The sequence below is a fragment of the Numenius arquata genome, chromosome 1 (genome assembly GCF_964106895.1).
Source record: "Numenius arquata chromosome 1, bNumArq3.hap1.1, whole genome shotgun sequence".
NCBI classification, from domain to species: domain Eukaryota; kingdom Metazoa; phylum Chordata; class Aves; order Charadriiformes; family Scolopacidae; genus Numenius; species Numenius arquata.
The window spans coordinates 74,951,533-74,976,844 of NC_133576.1; the positions used below are offsets into that span (position 1 = coordinate 74,951,533).

Here is a 25,312-nt window from a genome sequence, read left to right on the forward strand (position 1 = left end):
GCGTCCATCTATTATTATTTCTGCATTCATCAGCATGTATATTACCATCTCCCTGCCTCTATTAGTCTTAGTTTGAGCAGGTGCAGTACACATGCTCTGCTCCACCCATGTTTTAGCTGCTTTTAAAGAGATTTCTTTAAGTAGCTGCTCTACTTTTCTTTCAGTCCATTAAATAGAGTGCTGGCTATATGATCAAACCCCTTCCCCCTGTTTCTGCTTCTTTCTGGTAGGCAGAGGAGCACTGAGGCTCCCCAGGGCAGTTCAGACGTAGTGTGCTTTTACAGGCAACACTGCTCTCCAGCTACCTTCTCCTGGTTTTGCAAGTCCTCGTCTCCCTATTCCAAAGTCACTTTCAGAATCAGAGCTGGCACCTCCAAATTAATAGTTTCAAGAGTTGTTTTTCGGCAATGTACTTTTTCATTAATGTTCATCTTTTTACATCTGTAGGAGTTTTAGCTTTCTAATTTATAGGGGTGTATTGCCATATCCTATGGCAAATCACATGAACTGACTCCAAATGACTTTTGAGACCAAAATCATTGGAGCATTTGGTATTATATCCTCATGACTTGATTCATTTGTGCACATGTAAGTATAGACTGGGGGATACCAAAGTCAGGAACAGCACGCCTTCACAAAGCAGATGGGCCCGTATTTGGGAATCAGCTAGGCTCTGCTCAGTAGAACTACCGGGTGTGAAGCCTCAGTACGTATTTCTGAAGTGGGGATGTTGCAGTGCTCCATCCAAAGTGAAGCGGTAGTTCTTATCCAGGCTTCTGGGTGGTACCACAAGTGATGTTTTGTATGTGGTGAAGCTGCTAAGAAAAGTCTTAGGCTTCATCATACGTAACTCCAGCTATATTAAATATAAGTATTTTTCTCAGGTGGTTATCTGTGCTCCTCTGTAGTCAACAGAGAGCCAGACAATTCCAGATACCTCTTACACCTACTGTAGAACGGGATGAATTACCTTCTGGTGGCATCTGTCTTTTTTTCCACTGGCTATAGGAGGAGCCTAGATGAGGAAGTATCTGTGCTGCCAAAACCAACATCTTGTCAATACTTCTTTCATTCCCTTGATGTTGGCTGCTCTGATTTGTGCTTTCTCTTCTCCACTTCAGAACATTCCTTCTGTCATTTGCCTGGGGCTCGCAAGGGAGGGAGGGGAGTAATGTGGAAGGAGAGAAGGATGCCTGGGATCTGACGAAGCCAGAGTGATGTTATACAGAAAAAAAAAAAAAAAAATCAGCTGGATTTCACAGCTGGAGAAATGCTAATGGTTTTGGAACCAGCCGAAGCAAGCCTTAGTCCAGTAGCCCCTTCAAACTGGTCCTTGCAAACATCAACAAAAGCACTTATCTAAGAATGGTTAAAAACAATTGGGGTTCTAAGGATATCAAATACAGTCAAGAAGCAAAAACTAAATGCAGCATTAAAAGGAAAAGAGACGAAAGTGAAATATAAACTTAGATTCACTGGTCAGCAGTGCTGACACTATAGGAATCCATCACATACTTCCTTTCATGGAAGCTCTTTTATTGATTAAAATGGAACAAACTCATTTCATCACTTAAGCAGAGGTAGCCGTTCAGAGCCATATGAGAACAATAAAGCAGAGATAAATAGCATACCACGTGTCATAAAAGGTTATGCTTCCTGGTAAAAAATGGTAGAATCGACATAGATCAAGACTACTACAGCTGACACTTTTAGCAGCAGGAACTTTTTTTACACCAAACTGTTAATGTCTTTTTAAATCCTCTCTCACGTTACAGTGACTGGACTGGTTTCTCAAGACACACACACTCTTTATCAGAAATGCATTACAATTAAATTACAAGCTTTCACGTAGAGAAGTCCTACCTGCAGAGTCTGGAAGATTGTATCTGGCCAACAGGGATACTCATCTGTTTAATTTGATCTCATTCTTCAACAAGAGGATCAGAAATCCCCTGCCCTTTTCATAGGAGACACCCCACCTCACCTTCTCCCCCAGGCACACACCAGTAGTTTACCCCAGATTCCTTACGGAGACTTTTCATCCCCCGCTCCTGCTTACTAGGGAGAGTAATCAATTTCTTTATTGTTCCACAAACACATCTCATGGGCCATAAAGTTTACTTTTTTTTTCAGCTGTGTGACAGTAATGCTTTCATTACATAAACAGCACAAGAAAACAAACTGGCAGTTAAAAAGTGTCCTATTATGCACTTGATTCTGTGTGGTGTTTCCAAGCACAGATCTTAAAGGAACCACATCCCAAAAGACTTCTACTTAATAAGATGGAGGACTTAAATCAAATTGGTGGTTTCAGTCTATGACTCAAAAGAACAGTGCCAGCCTTTAAAGATTGGAGTGTCAAAAATAAGCTGTGCTGGTACATGCATATTTTCATATATATATAAATTTTTATATATATATATATATATATATATATATGTATGTATGTAGGTAGGTATCTCCCTTCTGTTTCTATAGAATTTAATCTTCCAGAAGCAAAGTGAAGCCATTCTGGCTGCCAAAAGAATTCTGCAAATAGAAGCCAAAGTCTCTCTCTCTCCCTAAAATTTTCCCTTTGGAATAATTTCCCATTGCTTTCTACTAATGATAACAGTGAAAACATGGTAGTTTCCTCTCTGAGACTGAGCTAATGCTGTGTTGGATCACAAGCTGGGGAACCTGGGATAGGGAAGACCTGGGACTGGTACAAGCGACAGACCGGCATAGGGTTGTATGAGAGGGAAAGAACCACTGTGCCAGATGGCAGCTGGACATAGTTGGTGGCATCTCTCTAGGTGTGTCAGACAGACGCAGCCCTGATGATGGAACAGAAAGATTACTACAGACCTGACTGTACTTCTCATTACAGCTTTACTAGCTAAATCATCCTGGCAGCCACATCTATAAAGAGTGCAAAAAAGCACTTTGCACAATAAAGACATAGTGTCAGTGGCATAGTGGCATAGACTTTTTTGTCATTACACCAGGTATTTGCCAGCTGTAAATACATATATATATGTGAACATTTATTCCATGTTATAATTTATATGGTTAAAATATTACAGTGCATTTATGTATTATAATATTTACATATAAATAAATATTTGCACGACTAGCTGATGAATCTGCACTGGTAAATCTAAAAGCATAGACCTGTAGATAAGCGACATGAAATGCTGATCCATCAGGAACTAGGCAGTGAAGAGCTGAAACACTCCCCACACTTCCTTTGGTAATGCACACAGTGAGAGCATCTATTTTTGTCTTTGAGTCCCTGAACTTCAAAGTTCTCAAGACACTGTGGGGAAATCTATACTATTTAACTTCAGACATTTAACTCACTGACAGCACTTAGATGATGGTTTTCACGGCATAGTGAGTTGATATAATACTTTATTCCTAGCAAAAGGGACAACTCCTGTTCCCTCCTCCCACAGACTCCTCTCTACTCACAGCCATGCAGCCCACCAGTTACTTGTGCTATGTCTGATCTCACTTGGCTATGAACCTTTTAACTCACGAATCCAGTGGAAACTATTTTTGGCTGGGGGAAGGAAGAGCAGAAGGAGGAGTTGGCAAGACAGAGGAAGGAGGAAAGGAGGGAAGAGGAGAAAGGAAGACCTCTCTGTGTCAGTGGATATTTATAATAAATTGTAAATCCTCAATTTAAATGCAAAAGTTCAAAGAACTATTAAAAAATATCCCAGATATTGAAGCCTAAGTTCAAGGGAGAAATAATACTTTGGTAATGACACCGATTGCCTTTACAGTATCTGCATTTCCCTTGCACTATAATAAAGACTTCTTCCATTCATTTGTGCGGGAGCATAGACAGTCTCAGGAGATCTACAGAATCGTAATGGGTTTTCTTTTTACATAAACAAGCAGCTTTAATTTGATTAATATGTGATATGGAATCTATCAGCAAATAGCACCTTTGATCAAAATCTGCACTAAAGCCAGTTTCTTCCAGGATGTTTGATTTGCATGAAAAATTAGATGAAGCACAGTATGTTTGAACAGAGTAGATATCCATATCAGTATCTTTTTTTTGGTGTACATATTAATAACCACCACCTTTTCACAAAATGTCCAGTGGGCATTTTCTGATGGATATAACCAATTTACAAGATACAATGGTTTTGAAAAGAGGTTTGGCTCTTACAGTTCTGAAAACTGGCTCACACGTGTAACTCCTTTAAAAAAACTTTTCTTCTGAAACAAACGCAAATTCTTGTGGCAAGAAAATAATCAGAGATAATACTGAAATACTACCTCACATAAATCTCAACACAGGGTAGGAACACATGCACTGTCAGGGAAGTCTATCAACTAAAAACAGAAGAGAAAATTATTGATTTGTTTCTCCAACTTTTGCTATAGTTGCTTTTCAGCACTTATTTTGAAATCTAATTATTGTTGACAGAGATTGGGAAGCAAGCATATTAAGGCACCTAAATTTAGCATCCCTTGAGAAGTCTGAAGAAATAGCTTTGCCTTTTCTGTTTGTGTGCAGAGCTCCATGTTTTAACCTCCCCTCTGTTTTCATATTCTGCTTTTGTCAGAAGCATCTCCTCGGCTAAAATCACTACAACCATTTCTCTGAACAAGTCAAGGACCAACTTTAGCCAGCTGAGCATTAGATTTATATCTGAGTATGTCCTAGACATGTCAGCAAGAAAATTAACTGTGTGTTAGCATGAGGAAGAAACAAAAGCAAGACAATGAAATGGATGAAATCAGGTCTCAGACCTGCTGCAGGCAACTGTCTTCATTGTAAGGGTTACCGAGGTTTGTGCTAACTCACACCTCCCGAGGGGTCACTCCTGCTTCTCTGACCCCTCCTGTCCTCTCTGTGTCCTTTATGCTCCTGTAACTTCTCCCACTCCCCTCCTGCCTTTGCTGCTCTCTAGCGTAGCTGTGCTGTTGTCGGGGTGACTCCCACAACCCTACGGAGGGTTCTTGCAGGAATCACTGTGATATTGCCAGTGTTCAAAACCCTGACAGTTATTATGGTGCCCATGCATCTCCCCATCACTCTTGCAGGCACCACAGTTTCAGCATGCTCATTCTCAGCCGTGTGAACAGCACAGCCTGATGAGACTGCCATTGGAAAGATGTGCAAGTGGAAACTGTGAGCCAACACTTGGTTTATCTATTGGGTTAGCTAAAACAACATGCGTGGTGTCTTAGCGACATTGCACATTTAGAGAGTGCTTCATTTCTGGGTGCTGGGTCATGCCACCTCCACATTTATCTGAGGAGAAACCTTTTACAGCACTCCCCCAGCACTGCTTACTGCTCACAGCTCAGCTCTGCTGCCATAAACCCCCCGTGCCCCCAGCCTTCCCCACCTCTGTATGCAACTTCAGCATCTCATTTTCTAACTGGAAATACTTTGTACTGTAACATGAGGAGATGGCAAGCAGGCAAACAAGCAAGGACACTTCATGTCTTACAATCAAATCCATTTGATTTGAGCAGCATCATATTTTCCACTATCCGGCTGGACTAACTGTGACTTTGGAACAAAACAGCGTACAGCTATACTCTGTTCTTCGATCCACGACCTGCTTTGCAGGGGGCAAGAGAGGCAAAAAGGGACAGCAAAACATTATTCTTCAATTTCTGCTGTTTGCCAGTGAGAAACATCTCTAATCAGTGCAAATCTTTAGTCAAAGGGAAATTTTCTTCTGCTGGTGACAAGTTCTGCATAGCAGAGCCAAGCACGATTGCTAAGAGGTGAAGTGAAATCACACCAGTCAATGAGGCAGAGCCTGCTTCTGCAAGCGGCAGTTCCTTTGAATTAAGGGTTGTACCTTGGTCAGCACAATCGACTCCTGCTGTGGGCCCTGGGATGCCAAGAATGAGGTCAAAGAGGTGCAACATTATTAACGTTGTGTTTTAAGAACAAACCATTGTCCATTCTGCCTAACTGTGCTTTCCTTCTTTCTCAACCCCCATACTCACATTTATTGAGTGCTGGATATTTGCTGGACTAGTTCTGCTAACCATTACAGATTTCGTGTTGCACTTAGCATTTCATCAACCATGACTAAACCTGGACTTACAGAGGATGGGTCACAAGGAAGTAGAACTTCAAGACATAAAGAGAAATAGATTTATGGAGAAAAGGTCAATTTAAAATAGGTTTGGGTTTTTTTTCTAGCGTAATTGAATCTACATTCATTTTCAATTTAAAAAAAATTAAACTCAAATTATACTGCAGTAACTGCTCAAAGGAAGTCCAGTTAAAATAGAAGCAATTGAGTAAACAATTTCCTTTCCTTCCCACCCCCTTTTGTCCTGCTACAATGCATAGAATTTTTAGTTACAGGAATATGACATTTCTATTACATATCTGTGCTTGTATAAGTCTTTACAATCTTATTGATGGCTGCAAATTTGTTAAAGCTGCTCTAAGCCCTTTCAACCGAATATACTCAGTTACACTCCAGGGAATAATTGCTGCCCTCAGCTGTAGTATGACATAAACCCTTTCAATCTCATTTCCGTAATGTTTAAAAACAAGCAGCTCAGTCTTAGCAAAGATAGCGTTAAAAGGCTTAGCCCAATGTGGATGGTACTCGTCAAGAAGCATAACTAAACTTTCAAGTTATTTTATTGGTCTGTTCCCCAGAAACCCAATCTTTCAACAGCCAGATCATCACTAAGTGTTATTAGCAGAAAGCACTTTTCCTTGTCCCATGCTGGGAAATGCACACAGGCACTAATACCAAACATGCTGGATGCTTATTTCTCCACAGTCCTTGTATAAATGACACAACACCTTGAGTATTACATGGTTTACCTGCTGCTTACCCACCTTATGTCTTTTTCAGCCACTTTACCTTCTGCTAAGGACAGAAGTGATAGAAAACTAAGAGGCAGAATAGAGGAAAACTGAAAGATAAAACAACCCTTAAAAGTTAACCTGTTAGTAAAGCAGCATAAATGCTGTGGAAGACAAAGCTATTTTCATCTGCCCACTACTGAGTCTGCAACTTGGAACCTGCTGTTCATCCTGGTCCCTGATGTAGAAATCAGGGGCAATAGTTCTTAAAAAACAAATAAGCTGTTTTGTTAGTAGCAAAATTAACGAGGCCTGGCCTGCTGCAGATTTGTCCCTCCCAGGTCATGTCCCATTTGGATTCCCTAGTGTTTAATAAGAGGTGAGCTGACATTGCAGCCTTTACCGCCATGGGGGAACTAATTAATAATTCTCTCCTCTACCCACCTGTGAATTTTCATCAAACTTGAAGGAATTGCACACCTTTGAAGTCTCTACCTCCCTGCTGAATTTGCCTGAGATTAGTCACCGCGTTCAAAAAATGGAATGGGGAACAGAGAGACACAGACAAACATCATGGCTTTATAAATCTCATTCCTTTGGGAAACCCAGCTAGAAACAAAAGTTAAAAGCAGAGGAATACTTACAAATACATAACCAAAACTTAAAGGCAATGAAAAAAAGTGATATTATGACAGAAGAGTGTCTACAAATAGTGACAACAAGACTGTGTTTATGAAGAAGAAGAAAACAGGGAATCACAGCAGACTACTTGTAAGTGAAGTAGCTACTTATTAATAAAAAGCAAGGTAAATCCATCATTTCCTCCTCTGAGCTTAACACCACTCTTGATTTCCACCAGTGAAGGCTCTGAGTTATAAAATTAATCACATTTCATGATGCTTGGCTATAATCAGTCTACTGTAAAGTGCACATTAGACGTGCTGTTATTCAACCAAGACACTATTCTCAGCTATTTTTTGCCAAGAGTGAGGAAAGTGTAAGACTTTCCACAAGTCCGGTTCTACAGACTTTCCTTTACCCAGGTGCCCCAAGGACTTTCTGTGACTTCCTCACAGAAATAAAAGCAAGGGGTTTGTAAAGCCAAGCTAATCTAAAAACAAACTATACAGGGTCGTCAGCTCCTGTCTGACCTAGCCAGGGAATCTTGATATGAAGAGCTCAGGGTTTTTTTTCTTCTTTTCAAAACAAAGTTTCAGGAAAGTGTTCCTGACTTAAATTTCTTATGCAGTATGATATCACCTGTTATGGTTGAGCTGATTATGTGGCTTGTTGCTGCCCAGACTGTCATGACCCATGTGTTTGGTGTCTCTCCCTGTCCTTTTCCCAGCTACATGGTCCTGGCCAAGCTCTGGCACTCGTCTGACCCTGCCCTGGTCGATTCAACTCACTAAACCAGCAGGAAAGTAATTCAGTAAAAAAATGTAGGCTGCTCCCGTCAGAAGCGAAACCACCCCTTACTCTGTACAGATGGACTTGCTGGCCAATTCATGCTTCTCTGAAACTTCTCAGAAATAGTGAAACAAATGACAACATTTTGAGGCAGATGCAGCAGTTTTACGTCAACTGGAAATCCCTGCTTTCCGTGTTTCTAAGACATTCTGATATGAAAAAATGAAAACAAAAAGGGCTGTTGCTTACCATTTGTCTTCTGTTCTCTACCAGGTGGATGCCAACAATCCCTAGGAAAGATCCAAAGCCAAGCTAAGGCAAAGAACAAAACCAAGAGAAACACGTGAAGTCAGTTTATTTGGTCAACATACCAAAGCATTATAGTGTTGAGCTGATATATCATACAGATGGGCTAACTGTGGTGGGTCAGGGGAAAGGAGCCACACACCTGCTGGACATAAACCTTACAATGTAATGGGGAATGACCATAACTGCAGCTAGTTGGTATTTCAGAGCGAAACTTGTCATGTTACAACATGAATACAATACAATGGAAGCCTGTATGGACATATGTGCCTATAAGCTAGCCATTGTTACCATAGTCATGCAGAGTTTTACACACTGCAAAGCAAAAATCAAGCGAAGTAGGAGAAAACAACACTTACATTTGGCCCATACATCATTATTTTGGAAAATTGTAAAGCTTTAGGCAATTGCAGATAAACAGCTTTCCTCAAAAAATGGATGTCTTGCTGCTATGCAAGTGACCCAAGTTCAAACTTTTCAGGTTGGGTTTGTTTGACTTTAATGACTACCTATCACTATCTATGACTGTGTTTGACTTCAATGATTATGAGTGACTACCACACATCCCAGAAAAAGTCCTTGGTAAAACATCAAAAGGACCAGTATAGTTAGTTTCAACATGGGACAGCTGCAGCATCAATAGGAGAGAGAGGAGGAAGGGACGCTGGAGTAAGCTGGCTGTACTGTTCCTACAAGTGCTGCTTCAATGCCAGGCTGGCAGGAAAAGCCTCCTCCTTATGATGAGGTTTGAAGAGGTAGAAACTCCTCGGATTCGTGGTTAACACGAGGTAAAGCAGCAACAGGTGAGACCAACCTTTCACCAGACCATCCTGGAGTCAGGATTCCCACTGGGCTCACATGGGCTTGGAGAAAAGGGGTCTCCTTGGTGCCACACACCTGAGATGTAGCTGACAACAGACTCAGAAGCGGCCACAGCAGGAGAGCAGGTGTCAACAGGGTCTTTCCATAGAGCTCCCTCCTTGCCTTGCCTGGCCACAAGCTGCCCTGCAGTCACCTCAGTCTCAATCCCCCACCATTTCCACACTCCTTGCTCCCCTCTTCACTAGGGCTGACACTCTGCCATGCCCAGATACACCCCCAGTCAACCCCTCTGCTCCCACCCCACCCACCCCATGGACAGGGCATGACGTGTCTGCTAAGGTATCTAAGCCCCTGTCTGGAGCAAGGACTCTGAATCTGGTTGAGAGCCTCTCCTCCAAGCACAAGTTAAGTTTTTAAGGACTACGTGTCCCAGCCAAGGGCTTAAGCAATGCCCATGAACTCCTTGTTTTACGCACAACCGCTCACAGCAGAAAGCAAATCTCCTGCAAGCACTTTTACTCGCTCAGTGTCACAACAGGAATCTGTCACTCCCTCTCAAGAAAGCAAATGTAGGAAAAGGAGATTTGCTATAGAGTGCTTTGAGAAGATTTATGTGAAAGGGAAGCACAAGCACTAAAAGCAGAGGCTTTGAAAAAGAAAGAGTGCCTAAGTGCATCCATGCTGACAGCTGAATAGGAGAGAGACTTGGAACCGTGAGCAAGGACACTCTGTTCAGGGGACAGCAACTTTGTACATTAAGATAACTACATCAAAATGACACCTGGTTCCAAGCCCCATTTTTCATCCCAACAGGAGCCATCCATAAAGCCCCATTTATGGCTGATGCAGGGAACACAGAGAGGAGTAATATTATCCATGTGAAGAAAAAATGAGCAAATACGGAACAGTAGCAATTAAATCAGAAGGAGCAGGACCATAGATAGAGATCACGATGTAAGCCACAGCATTGCTGAGATTGGTTTAGGGCCATATGCACTGCTTTTTTTGTCTGTTTAGACAATAGATTTTGGGTTGGGAACTCTGGGAGTCCAGGTCAGTATGGTGACTGGGACAATTGGACACTGTAAGACTCCTGGTTGAAAGATTATAAAAATAGCAAATGAAAATAGTACAAGCAGTAGTCATAGAGAAGTGACATTAAATATTTCAGTATAAACAATATTTATAAGGAAATGAGGTTGGAGAAGCTCCAACTCTGGCTTTGCAGCCTGTCCCACAAAGACAGCCCTAAACCCAAACTGATGATCAAGCAGTAATCTACTAAACGCAGACACCTCTCAAAGTGGAACATTATACTAATTCATCTACACACAGAAATATTTTATGTTAAATTATATTGGATGCATAAATGCAGATAATACCTACCACTGTAAAAATGTCTTCAGTAAAAAGTTTTTTCCAAATAAGTGACAAGTGACCACAAAGGCAGAGAACTTAAGGCACCTATCTCATCTTGAAGCCAATATGAATTAAGCAGAAGACCAAATTATATTATGGATCTAGCCCTAAAGCCCTGCTCTGCGAATGCTTCTAGATGCAAGTAAATCTATGCAAGTGGATAGTCTTACTCACATTTGTAGGTGTTTGCAAGATAGGGACCAATTCTGCATGGTTTTTAAGACCAAAATCCCTTACCTAAGGTCAGTGGAGATTTAGATCTCACCTATCAGCTCTGAAGTTAGTATTTTACTACTGAATTCTATGAGAACTAGACCTTATTTTTAATTGTAATTAAAACTATCTGTCCTCATAATCTTTCTTTTCTTTGATCCCAGCTGTTAAACAGAATCATAGAATGGTTCAGGTTGGAAGGGACCTTAAAGATCATCGAGTTCCAACCTAAATAGGTGGCGTTGAATTCAGTCCCCTAGCTTTAGGCATCTAGAAGTTTGGGATCGGTGCCCTCTTGGTTTCCTAAGCTCCCTCTACCGTCAGTGGAGAAGAGAAGCACCTCTTGAGGGCTATTCAGCTCATCCTGAAAGAGGTGGCTGACTTTGCGCAGAGGTAGAAGAGAGGCCACCCCATAGTCCACCTGCCAGTGCTGCACTGGAGTCAATAACCTCTGGCAGGAACACAGCAATGCCATCATACACCTCTGTCTACGCTTTTGGCAAGATATCATGCAAGATTTGCGTAGCACCTTTAACTCTTGCTAAATGTTTGGGATATTTAGTGCATCAATGAAGTTTACACTAACAATTACCCGTCACTCACTCTCAGTTACTTCAATGATCCATCACATGTGCACAAAAAGAATTCTGAATTTTATGAAAATGATTTGGCTCCAACAATCTTCTGAGGGGCAAAATTATTAATAAAAAGTTTTGTTTTCAAAGTGTTCTTATAAATTCCAGCTATTCTCTCTAGTTATTAATAGTGACTCCAAGATTTAAAAAAAAATATTTGAGTAGATTATACTTTTCAAATGAGTGAATAGACATTGTGTTATTTCTAAAAGAAACTAAATGCTGAATTAAACTGGTTTATGCACATAGGTTTATTACTTATTACACTTATTAAAGACAATAGTTTAAAAATTAAAGTTCTTTCAAGGAAATGAATGCAGCTAACATGGTCTTCTAAAACATTTTAATTCAAATTACAGAAAAAGAAGAGACCTTTATCAGTATTAATCTATCTATTTTAGCTTAATGAAAGGAAAATTCATTCTTTTAAGGTTTTATTCTTGGAACTACTTTTTGTTCTATTTTTAAAACACCACTCCCTATAGATCATTATCCCAAAATTATCTTTCTGAAAGACCTGTTCTCAGCATGACACTAAGATGTAAGAGGATTTGCTTAGGAGGAACAGTTCTAACTCACAAATTATTAATGACAGTGCAAAATGTATGCACAGTGTTAAAAGATATATATCCCTCTTTTCTGGGCATTTCATTCCATAGAGAACAAGAAGTACAGCACCTTACAACAGATTTTAGTCATGTTGGAGACACATACCTAAGTAAGTGCCTAACTCTAAGTGCATGAGTTTCTTCCTTCACCTTGCACCCTCTGCCTCCTCTTGGCTGGCTTGGGGAGACCAAACGAGGCAGATGGGCCTTTCTCTATTTGCTGCCCGTACTCCTCTATTTTAAAACTCAAGACCAGGTATCCCAAAAAACTTTTTGCCTCCAGGGGTTTTCCACCCTTTTGGATATGTATGATCTCTTCTTCTGAGATCAGAAAGGAGGAGGATCAGAAAGGGAGTTGAATTGGCACCACAGGACAAAGCAGATGCAACTCAAACCTTGTGCCCAGTGCAGGAACGTGTTTAAGCAGTCTGTTCCCAAGGCAAAAACAAGACCAAGGATTTCAGAACGGGGTCTTGTACAAGAGGACTGAAAGCAAGACTGCACAAGAAGATGTTAGGAAGGCTGCAGGGAGAAGTTCCATATGCCCATCTGCAGACCTCTCCCTGCAACAGACCCAGCAGAATTCCTGGCACACGGACACAAGACCAAAGTGACATTTCATCAATGTAGTAAACCTCTAAAAGGGCTTTTAAATCTATCCCATGCTTACCGTCCAGTTACTTACATGCCCACATTTAACAGAGATCAGTGGGATGTCAAGCCCAGGTTCTCACATAGTCCCCCAAGCCCAGCACACTGCAGCCTGGACACCCTTGTGCTGCCTAACAGCCTCTCTTTTGGGGCACTACAGAAAAACAGAGTTTATCCCCCGACCTCATCACACCTTAGAACTAGATCAAAACAAAGGAGCACCTCTATCCTAAGAAATGCAACAAGACTGAATTTTCTTTTTTTTTTTTTTTATTCAATGCCATAGGACTGAATTTTCTTCTTTTTTTCATTCAATCAGAGCTTCCTGTATCCAGCTGATAATAATTAATCTGGTCGGTACCTAATAATCTAAAATAGGTTTCTTTACTCACAACGATGCCTGGGTAGTAGCCTCCCACGGTAACATTTTCTGTTCTTGTGGTAGCTGCCAGACCTATGGTCAGTATGAAAACAGACACTACCAGCAGAGCGACTGTGAACCAAAGGGAAGTCTTCTTCCTTTTTGCAAATTGTCCTGGAGGGAGTGGGGAGACAAAAAGAAAAAAAAAAGAGAGAGAGAGAGCTTTTCATTGCAATTATGGTAGAACAAACACAAAATAACAGAAGATTTTCTTTTGTTAATCTTTTCTGGTGTTAACCCATCGTTGTTCTCCCACTAAGGAAAAGAGCTGGCAGACAACAGGGGGAATTAAAAACCACAGAGTTAGCTAGAGCTCAGCACAACTTAATACACACGCATTGGGTACACACATGAGATGAGTTTTTAATAAGCTGAACTGAAAGTCAGTGAGAATGATAATTATGCCTTGTCTTCAGTAACATTTATAATTAAGTGTTGCTCACATCCCTAAGTCAGATCCTGCACGCCTTAAACAGTTACCTACGTAAGTGCAACTTTACTGAAGACAATTATCATCTATTGAGCTTAGGCAAGTCTTTCACCTGCACGTACAAAGTCTTCCTGCTAAAGATCAAGAAATAATTCATAAGACTCTCCAGACATCTCCAGACATCTCCCCTCCAGCCTTTGCCCCAGCTGCCTGTCTCTGGCAATTCCCTGTTAATCCATGGAGGGTCACTGGGGCATGGAAACGGAGAGGTTCTTCATTATCAATCATTTCTTCACCAAGTGTTCGGGGTTAAAGGCAGTTCTTTCAATGCAGCCAGTTGACATGGGCAAGAGGGGAAAGAAAACGTCAGATGTAACTCCACAGATCAGTTGCCCTTCCCATAAACTAAAATGATCCATTCAATATGTCTACCAGATTTTAAATAATATCTGATGTCCTTGCTGCATTCTATCACCTTTGAAAAGTCATGGAGATTGGGGAATCCCAAATATTTGAAGAAAGGCAAATGCTCCACCTACCTTTGAAAAAGGCCAAAATGATTATTTGGGGAATTACAAGCCTCAAGGAATTACAACCTCACTTTGATTCCTGGGAAGCTGGGACCAAAACTATGAAGCAAATCCTGTTGTAAGACATTTCTGGGCACATAAAGAAAAGGTGATTGGCAACAGTCAGCGTGGATTTACCACAGCCGAATCACGTCTGACCAACCCAGGTGCCTGCTATGACAAAATGACTGGACGTGTGGAGCAGTGGATGTCTTTTACCTTAAATTTAGCAAGGCTTTTAACACAGTATCCCACAACATTCTCATAACTCAGTTGAGATGGTTAAAAAATCAGCTGCATTGTTGGGCTCAGAGGGAGTGGTTAATAGATGGTACTCTACCTAGAGGCCAGTAGCAAGTGGACTACCATGAGAGTCTGTCTTGGTACCTGTCCGATTTAGTGTATTCATCAATGACCTAGAGAAAGTGCTGGCATACCTGCTGATCAAGCTGGCAGATGACACGAAACCAGGAGGGGCAGTCAATGCCATGGAGGGCAGGGTTGCCATTTAAAGGGATCTAGGCAGGCTGGAAAAATGTGCCAGCAGAAACCTTACAGAATCCAACAGAGAGATGCAAAGTCCTGAGCAAAGGAAAGAACAACGCCTTACAATGATACAGGTAAGGGACAGCCAGGCTGGGGAGCAGCTCTGCTGAAAGGGACCTGAGGGTGTTGGTGTTCAGTGAGCTGAACAGGAACCAGCAGTGTGCCCTGGCAACAGCATCCTGGGCTGTATTAACAGGAGCATCATTAATAGATCAGAGGAGTAACTACACCCCACTATTCATAACTTTTTAGACCACATATTATATATTAGACCCAGTTTTGGGCCCCCAGTACAGGAAATAGATCAATTAACTGCAGTGAATTCAACAGAGGATGTCAAAGAAGGTCGGGGGCTGGCATACTTGCTGTATGAGAAGAGGCTGAGGGAACAGGGCTTGCTCAGCCTATAGATGAGATGGCTTTTGTCAGGGCTAGTAGTAGTCTTCCAGTGCTTGTGAGGTGGTTGTCAAGAGGACAGACTCAGGCTCTTCATGGTGGTGCACAGCAGGAGGACAAAAGACAGTGGACATAAACTGAAACACATTAAGTGTTTCAGACTGGATATATGGAGAAAAAAATTCAACATTAGGACAGTCAAGCATCGGAACAGGTTGCCCAAAGAGGTTGTGTTGTCTCCATCCTCGGAGGTTTTCAAGATCCAACCACAAAAAGCCCTGAGCAACCTGGTCTGACCTCATAGTTGACCCTGCTTTGAGCAGAAGGTTTGACTAGCAAGTTCCTGAGGTACCTTCCCACCTGAATTATTCAATGGTTTTGTGATAGTCAAGACAGCTAGACTAAAGGTGGCTTGGGTATGTGTGTTCATATCCACTGTTATAAAACTGCAGCTGCAATGTAGACACACTCTAAAAGGATGTAGGAACACAAACCTTCTGAAAGTCAACGGAACAGATGCTCCTCAGTCAAGTGTTTCTGAAATCACTGAATGTCTGCTTTTATGAAAAGTGTCTGAGGAGACAAGCCTCCACATTTTTCTCAAAGTAACACCTGTACTGGCAAAGGTTAATCAGATCGCACGGAGATAAACTAAGGGTCCAACCTGCCCTAAGTAATATTTGTAAAGCAGCGTAGTATCTCCAGATGAAAAAAGCTACAGCTGCAAAGGGCTCCTACTATTAGCTCCCTTTGCTATTTCAGTAATGTTGGCTCCCAAGATTTTTCGAGTCTTTTGTTTACTGGTGTTTGTAGCAGTTGCCACGCAGTTTTTTGGATCTGCTTTTACTGTATCTACCAGCCAAAACCCAATGTCAGGCTGTTCCCTCAGGATCCCTGTCCACAGCACAGACAGAGGGGCTGGCCCAGCCTTCTTCCCTGACACTCTCTATGGCAGGGCTTGGACCGAAGGCTGACCATATACAAGAACAGCCAAATTAAGAGCAGAGGAAATGTTGCTGTCAGTATTTCTAAGCTGAATTTTCTTCCAACAGTGACGTTCTTGTAGTGCAGGAGACAGTCAATGTAGGGTATTGACTTTCCAATTTTTTAATACTGGAGTGACTCTCAGAATAATTTTGACATTTAGCCCCTTTAACATTTTAACAATGATTCAGAATGAACATATAAACTCTTAGTCTGGACCTTACTCCAATTTAGTTATAGCTTCAAACTCTTATCTCTAGTATACCAAAAATCAAGCATGTAGAAAGAAATCTTCTCATCATATCCTTATTAGTGTGAGCTTGAGACCAGGGTCAACAGAGAATGTGAATATGTTATTCCTTCTATCAGCAATATTCTTCAGCAGTTTTGGCCAGTGACGCATTAACTGAGTTTTGATACTGCACCAGTGGGCACTACAGTAAAAGTTGGGAGATAAATTAGAGAGGTAATGCTGCTTCCACATCACTGGCTTGTGCTCTGCCTGCCATAGACTTAAATTGTGCGCAAAAAGGAACAGTCCCAGAAACACTCTCTGCTTTGCGTGCTAAATATCTGTTAGCAAAGTACCTGCTTGAGCCACTCAGCCCCACTACTCCAACGGAAGGAAAGAGAACACTGCCAGGACAAGGAGGACAGACACCAGACTGCTGTCTCCTTGGGAGAGAGAAAGACCCTTGAGGAGAGAAATTGAGATCATCCTCCAGAGAGTAAAAAGTGCCTCCTGAAGACTAAGATCTGCTGGACTCAGCAAAACCTTGCGTCCGTTCATCAGTTGCAGAAAACAAAATTGTATTTACAATGCTCCGTTCATGATGGCTGGGGGATAAATTTAATTTGTAGGAAGACTACAGAAAATGAATGGTTTCGTGGGGAGGGTATAGATCAGATTGCTGGTAGACTGCAAAGTGATGGATCTAATGATGAATGGTAGGGTCTAGATTTGAATGAAGCAAAGGGTGAGTTGAAAAGGAGAACAAACAAATTTATGATGAAACATGTCCATGGTATGGCATGAGTCTGACAGTCAAAGGAAAGAAAGAATAAAGTGAAACAGCATCTCTCAACTCTGGAAAACTTGCATATGAGCTGCAATTTAACTTTTAAGGAGTCTACATTTAGACCAAGGCACCTATACTTTGCTAACTTCACTGCTCCTTTTAAAATCCAGCTCTAGATGTCACAAAGTCTATTAAAAAGTGTGGAATGATTTTTTGCAAGGAAAGAATTGCTGCAGGATGTAGCAATTTGCTGGGATCACCATCACATTTGCTGAATATTAGCACCACAAAATTTCATACCTTCCTCTTTGATCTAGTTAAGGTGATCTAAATGGAATTCAATGGATTTCAAATAATGCCCCAGCCCAATGTACATTAGCATCCTAATATGAAAAAAGATAAGGGAAGAAAGTTTTGTAGCAGAAAAAAACAGTGCATTTTTAATATCTAATGAATATTACTAAAAATTGTGACATGCTTCAGGGAGTGGCATTAACCATACACAGTAAGATAATTTAAACAGAAATTCACCATAGACAGAGGAGTGTAGTATCAAAGGTATCTGCTGCTTTGCTGCTATCAAGAAAATATTTAAGGGAAAATCTTTGCAGCTAAATTAATAATTTTTAACTACTGCAGTGCTCACTTCAGTGCCATCTCTCTCTTGGCTACAGTTCTCATTGTGTATTTTCAAAAAAGGTTTATGCCAGTGAAATGGAATTAATTCTACATTGCCTTCCAAAATTAAACGTGATGGACTGAGGTGCTTAAAAGAGATATTCACACCTGCTGTTGGTGATTATTTTCCCTTTTCTGATTAAATGCTTGACTTGTCCAGAGGGCTGAACTAATTAAACCAGATGCAACAGCATTCGTTTCAAGCCACAAGATAGCAGACTTTTTAAGGCACATCTCTTATCTTTATTAGGAATTTGTGGAGGAAGAATTCACGAGTGTGTTACATATTCAAGACCATAGGAAACATTATTGTACTCTTTTACAATTTTACTTTAAAAAAAATAAAACAATAAAAACAACAAAACCCAAACAAAAAAACCAAACCCACAAACCCCGCTATACTATGTCGTATAGCTATAGTAAGTGATACCATGCAGTACCGCTATGACTTCATTGCTTTGGCAGCAATTGTTTCACTAATAAATAATGTAACGAGCAGCTAATCGCTAGTTTAAAGCTAGGATATACGTTCTGCTTTTTCAGCTGCTTACCTGGAAACATTTTTAAGTTGCAGCACATCTTTCGCTGCTACCTTTTCAACACTGATACCATTTTTCCTCCAAATTTAAGAAAAAAAAATAACTTTTTTTAACTGGCTGTTACAATCCTTGGCTACACAGCGAAGTCTATCCTTTCAAACACTACACACACAGAGTCATTCCTACCAATAAGTTCTGCAATTTCTCGACTTCAGTGAAGCTCGCTGGAATAATGAAATGTTTGTCCTTTCTCTAGCGTATGCCGCTAATTTTTCAGGAGGCGCGCTGTCAGTACAAGCCGCGCATCGCCTTCAGCAACGAACCCCTCAATTCGTAGAAAGCGGAGGAAGGAAACCCGGCTGCCACCCGGCTCGGATGCGACCCGACCACAAGCCTGTCACCGCCGGCCGCCCGGCACCCCGCCAAGCCCCGCACCCCGCTCCTGCAATAGCAACTGCCCCTTTTCATCCAGCAGAGGAGGATTTACATTCATTTTCCATTAACGTCCCACGTAAAGCTATTCGTTCCAATGCCAAACCGCCGGCACGGCGATTCATTAAGCGCGGCGGAAAGCTCAAAGAAAAATAATCGGTATTTTTCTCAGGGAGGGAGAGTAAGACAGACGGCGTGACCCGCACAGGCTGAAATCCCCCGGTGTCCCCGCTCCGAGGGGCACAGCCCCGGCTTGTGCCCCGTTAACCCAGGCGGGGGCAGCTGCGCCTTCCCGGGGGAAGCCCCCAGCTCGCCTCCCCGCCTCGCCTGGACTGCGGGGTCCTGCTGCCGCCTCCCGCCGCCTCCCCGGGGCAGGAAAGTTGCGGCGGGGCCGGTGCCGGGGCTCACCTGTGGGGTCCAGCACGGCCAGAGGACCCGATACCGCGGGGGCGGGCGGCGGCGCCATCATCTTCCGCGGGCGCCTCCGCTCCGCGCCTCGCCGCGCTGCGGCCGGCGCCGGCCGCGGGGTGCGGAGGGCCCGGCGGGCCCGCCCCGCGGGGGAGCGCGGTGGGAGGCAGTGGCGGGGCGGGGCGGGGCGAGCGGCGCTTGCCCCCCGGCGAGCGCCGGTGGCGACGGCCGATGCTCGCCCCCCCCCCCCACCTCAGCCCCGCGGCTGAAGGCGGCGGGTCCCCGCAGCCCTGCCGCCCTCGCCCGCCCAAAGCCCCACGGGCTGGAGGGGTCGCGTTCACCGGCCGTTCGGTGGCCCCCGGGACGAGCTCCCTTGTGGACGGGCGCACTGGGTCTCTCGGCCCCGGGTCCCTGAGGCACCGCACACTCGCCTTGCCCGGGTCCACCCACCCTGCCCAAAAACTGAGACGCGTCACAAAGTCCCCCAGGTCGGCTCCAGGTGGGGGCCCATCTCCTCACTGCTTTCCGGTTTCTCCTTTACAAGGCACTGCTCTCCTCGTGTTTCAGTTGGACACCCTTTTCCTCCCACCATAGCACAGAATCACAGAATGGTGGGGGTTGGAAAGGACCTTTGGAGATCATCTAGTCTAACCCCCCTGCCAAAGCAGGTTCACCCGGAGCAAGCTGGACAGGAACGCAGCCGCGTGGGTTTTTAATATCTTCAGAGAAGGAGACTCCACAAGCTCTCTGGGCAGCCTGTTCCAGTGCTCTGTCATCCTTAAAGAAGTTTTTCCTTATATTGAGATGGAATTTCCCATGTTCCAGTTTGTGCCCATTGCTCCTTGCCCTGTCACTGGGCACCACTGAAAAAAGTCTGGCCCCATCCTCTAGACACCTGCCCTTTAGATATTTATAAGCATTGATGGATCCCCTCTCAGTCTTCTCCAGGCTAAACAGACCCAGGTCTCTCAGCCTTTCCTCATGAGAGGTGCTCCATTCCCTTGATCACCTTCGTAGCCTCCGCTGGACTCTCTCCAGCAGTTCCCTGTCCTTCTTGAAATAGAGAGCCCAGAACTGGACACAGTGCTCCAGATGTGGCCTCACCAGGGCAGAGTAGAAGGGGAGAATGACCTCCCTTGAACTGCTGGCCACTCTCTTTTTAATGCACCCCAGGAGACCATTGGCGTTCTTGGCCACAAGGGCATCATGAGCAGCTCATCTCCAGGCTGACCTTTGAGTGTGTATGTGGGAGGGAGGGGGCGAGGACGAGGTCTTCATTTGTGAGGTGGGCAATAACTTAATTCATTACGTGTTCTACCTGTGTCTCAGGCTTGCCTTCACTTCTGGATTTGTTCTTGGCCTATGGCAGTGCACTAGTTTGTCACATTGTGGAGATCAGAATTATCAAGCTTTCCTTTCAGCTTTCCTCTTCCCTTTTTTTAAAGAAAATAAATCAATATCAATCAGAAAAACAATACCACAGCAATCTGAAATATTAATAAAATTAATAACAGGCATCTTGGAGACAGAGGTTAAGGTAGGCATAGGCTAAGATAGGCAACATCAGTGCTCAGATACTGTAGAGCTGTTATTTTTCTTACATGGTGGCTATCAATTTCTGAACCTCACTGGCTCCCTCCTTCCATCTCAGTTTCCATTCTCACAGCAGATGCTGCCACTTGTCCTCCTGCTACCCAGGAACTGCTAGCTGCTGATCCGAGTGCTACCAACTGCAGGGATGTGTGACTTCTTCCTGAAAGACTCTGGGAACAACTGAGAAGAAACAGCCTACAGCTGCTGTGCTGTTTTGGTGCCTGCTGTTGCTTTTGCAGGACATTTCCACAGCAGAGAATGTAACAGCATTTTCTTGTGGGCAATGTTTTTGATAGTCTGCCAAGAGCTTTGCTTACACTAAGGCGTGTTCTCCCACTTGCAACAAACACAAGTCTAACATTCTTGTTTTTCTTTTGCTCAAACATCTAAATGTATACATGTGTATGTATTTAACTTCTTCAGTCTTTGGCTGATTTCCCTGGAAAATGGTTACATGGAAAGAGACAACTTTCTCAGGTACCACCTCTAGTCTGTGAAGCCAAGTAAGCCAGGAGCTAAGGCCGACCATGAAGCCACCTTTTTTCTCCTTAACGTTCCTCTAACCTGGAGGGGTTAAAGAAAATAGAAAAATTAGGACAGAGGTAGTATTTGTTCTACCTATTAATTGGTAATTATTAATAGAAATTAATGAAGCAATAGATTGAGAAGACAGAAGAGGTGATGGTACAAATAAAACATTTCTTTGAAAGTAACCGTGGATAAGAGTGATGAAAAAGCCTCCAAATCTGATAAAGACCCTCAGGTTCAGGTCTGAGGGTCTGATGATAGAGATTTCCACCAATGCTAAATAACAGGGAGGGCTGGGGAAGACTTTAATTCCCCAAGCAGTTTGGAAAACGAATATCATATCTATTCTTGGGTGTGACAGGCAATAAACTTTTTCTACTAGCAGCCACCGAACAGACCCAACAGGCCAGAGGGAAGTTGCTTTAGAACTCTTTTCAGTAAATGAAAAGGATTTTATTACAGAAAATAACCTTTGATGAAGGCTCATGTTTTTCACTGCAAATTTCAGGAGAGTCAGAAATAGATCTGGTCCTACAATCCTGGATATCAGAGGGCAAACATTAAGAAACTATGGAAAAATGACTTGTGAGACTGCCTGGACCTAAACTTCAAGCATTTGAATGTGGAGGAATCATGGACTTACTTTAAGTGCAAAATGAAAAATCCTGTATAGCACTTTCATCTCCTAAAAGAGATCGGAATAGATCAGCTGTAGACCTAATGGATAAGTAACTACCTGAAAGAGGGTATTTAAGTAGTGAGTGAACCTACAGGAAAGGAAATAGGAGAGCTACAGTTTGCAGGGTTAGAAACTGCAGAACCAGAGAGAAAGAATGGATAAAAATCTACCTGAGCCAGATGTTGCGAAGAAAAGGATAGCAGATAGCAAAGAATTCTTCAACTATATAAATAAAAATGATTCAAAGAGGGAAGAGGTATGGTCGCTAAACACCAGGAATGGGATGAAAATTGAGGTTGCTCCAAATCATGAATGAATACATTGCCTCAGTTTTCAATCAAAAAATTCTTTATATGAGGGTATTGGCAGAGAATCTAAAGCAAGTGAGGATAATGTAAATGATGACATCAGCAGATGTGAAGTAGAAGCATAACTTGGGCTGTTTCTTGTGACAGGCCCAGGAAAATTGCACCCCAAATGCTGAAAGAATCAGTGGCTATCTTTTCAAGTCCTGAGCAATGTTTTCAATGAATCAGCCAAGTTGGAGGTGAAGCACTATTACTAGAGAATAGGAAACCTCTTTTTTTATAAAAAGGCAGAGGAAATTGAGGGGAACAGCAACTCCACACCCTGTTGATTTGACTGGGGAAAGTCTTAGAGGTAAGAGAAAAATGAGTTCAACTACAGTATGGTTCATCAAAGCTAGATCATGTCAGCCTGACAAGATCTTTGATAAGGTAAGTGATTCCTGAGGCAAAAGCAATGCAGTGAAGCAAATCTGTCTGGATTATGCTACACATTTCATAGAGACCTTCAGAGAAAATGACTTAACATGGAGCAGACAGCTACAAGTATGGGTCACCATCAGGTATGGAGATTGCTAAAGGGAAGCCAAGATGCTGAAAGAGCCAGGCTGTCTGAGGTACACCTCAGGGATCAGTCCAGAGGCAAGATCACCAGTGTATAATGAGGTGGTGCTGTCTTTGGGGGAAGGTTTTTTGCTTGTTTTTAATAAAATTCAAAGCAAAACCCTATTCCTTCCAGCCTTCCTCCGTGACTCCTGCTCTCAGCAGGGGTTTGTTTCCCAGGCCCAGGTTCAGAGATCCAGTCACAGAGACTACCAGCGTGAAGCAGTTTAAATGACCCCAATGCTCTTAACTCTTTACCATAGTACTTGGACTGCTTTTGTATTCTTCAAAAAGTTTGGGGCCTGTCTCCTCCTCCCATTATTTGAACCCCCAGCAGAAAGGTAAGCCAGTCATCACTGAGGCTAAACTCAGGATTCATACTAGGCCAGCTTGCCCAGTCACACAGGGTCATGACGATGAGGTAAGTAGATTTCCTTTGTTCATAATTTATAAATAGTATTTATTGGCATAGTTACAGGTACAATCCCTCTAGGAATATGTTGCCTTAGTTCAGCTGAGCAGTATAAGGAAATCATGCAGGAAGTGAAAGGAACAAGAGAAGTAGCCATAAGGTTGAGGTTAATGACCTCTGACCATTTAACTAAAATAGTCAATGGCTATTAAAAGACTGCTGGACAATCCCCTTCAAAAATTCTGCTTCCTGGTGCCAGCCAGTTTCCAAGGTGTGGTGTGGTTTTATTAGGAGATTTAAAAGACTGCCAGCTTAAAAAGGGACTTAAGAAGGTATAGCTATTCATAACATTATTCAGAGACATCTGAGATAGATGAATGACACACGGTCACATGTTTGTCAAAGGAAGGTTTAAAGTCTTTAATTGCCTTCCGTAGACTTTTCATCCATTCATTTGTGCAGTCAGTTTTTGAACTCTGTAAACTTTTAGCATTCACAACATGTTGTCACAAGGAGCTCTGTGGATATCTGTGTGCTGTGTGAATGAGTGGGATATCCCAGTGGGAGCAAGAAGCAAACTGAAAAGAGCAAGGTAAAAGTCAAGTTAAATGTCAGGTATATTTGGAGTCATAGGAGAATGTACCAAGGAAAGGTACATTGCCCTTACAAAAAAACCCCAATTGCTACATGATACCAAAAGTCGCTTTGGTCATTTATTTCTTAATAAAGCTAGATAATAAGAAGTCATATGGATGATGTACAAGAGACTACTCTTGCGATGTAGCTCATAACCATATCAAGGCAATATTGTGAGAAATGGACTTGACTTTGCTGAAGACTGACAACTGTCTCTTAGCTGGGCTGATGACAATGCTGCTTCTTTCAGGAAAAACTTATGGATCACTGAAAGAAGGGAATTAATCTCATAAGAAAGGAAGACAAAACAAAATGTGAGGGGTAACCAAAAGGCAGAGATGAAGGTCTTTTGCAGTACTTTGGAGACAGGCATGACAAGATGCAAAGCTGTCAAATATAACATATTCAGAGTCCTTATATTTATATGTCCCCATTAGCACAGACATGAAATATCAGAAGACATACAACCCATGATATGAATGTGCTACTATGAAAACGAAACATGCTAAGGCTTTGCGTAAATCTATAACAAAGAAATGAAGTCACTGTACCCTAATCTTACTTCATGGAACAATCAACATGGTTCTAGTAAAGCAGAAGAGTATCTTTTCCTTTAGGTGCCTTCTGAAGGATTGACTCAGCATAGAAATAAAATCTCTGAAAATTGAACTCTTCCTTTGATAAAGTGACTTTCTTTGGAGAGTCATAGGTCAATGACTGAGAGGTACAGAAATAACATAGCAGACCTTTGTTAGGAAATTCCTATTGGAAGAAATAACCCAGTGTTATAGTGAAGACTGCACAACAGAAAGCCTTTTTATTGGAAAAAATCTCTGAAAACTAAAGTAAAAAAGGGTTTTCAGAGAAGTACCTGGTTTTGAAATATTCTTATCTTGATAGAGCCTAAGTTTATATAAACTGGATGTGTATCTCTGCAAGATGATTAATAAAGGTATGTTTGAAATTCACCAAAAATAACACATCAGACATGTGACTGAACAAAAAAACCAAAACACCCTTAGTTTGTGTTGTGAACTGTTACATTAATTTGTACATAGGTAAAAATGTTTACACAGAGGTACTTATACCAGCCCAAACAGGAACAGATCATCAATTTTTGGAATGCGTGAGGAAACTCCTCTGGAAAATGCAGCTTAAATTTCAAAAATATGCCATCACCAAAAGAATAAATCAACCTGAAATACAGATGTGGTAATGATATTTTTATAACAGGTGTAATTTAAATTACACTTCTAAGCAGTAAACATAAAGTTTGA

At 42.3% G+C, this 25,312-nt stretch overlaps 1 protein-coding gene across 1 annotated transcript in view; it reads right to left on the minus strand.

Annotated features, from left to right (window-relative positions):
• The window catches only part of TMEM255B (transmembrane protein 255B), a 68,561-nt gene extending 49,221 nt beyond the window's left edge, over nucleotides 1–19,340 (minus strand). Inside the window, exons 1-4 of the mRNA XM_074155988.1 lie at nucleotides 19,280–19,340; nucleotides 16,629–16,637; nucleotides 13,250–13,392; nucleotides 8,453–8,515 (exon numbers count right to left, since the gene is read on the minus strand). Coding sequence (XP_074012089.1) covers nucleotides 8,453–8,515; nucleotides 13,250–13,392; nucleotides 16,629–16,637; nucleotides 19,280–19,340 — 276 coding nt within the window. The remainder of the gene's footprint in view (nucleotides 1–8,452; nucleotides 8,516–13,249; nucleotides 13,393–16,628; nucleotides 16,638–19,279) is intronic.
• Nucleotides 19,341–25,312: the final 5,972 nt, after the last annotated feature.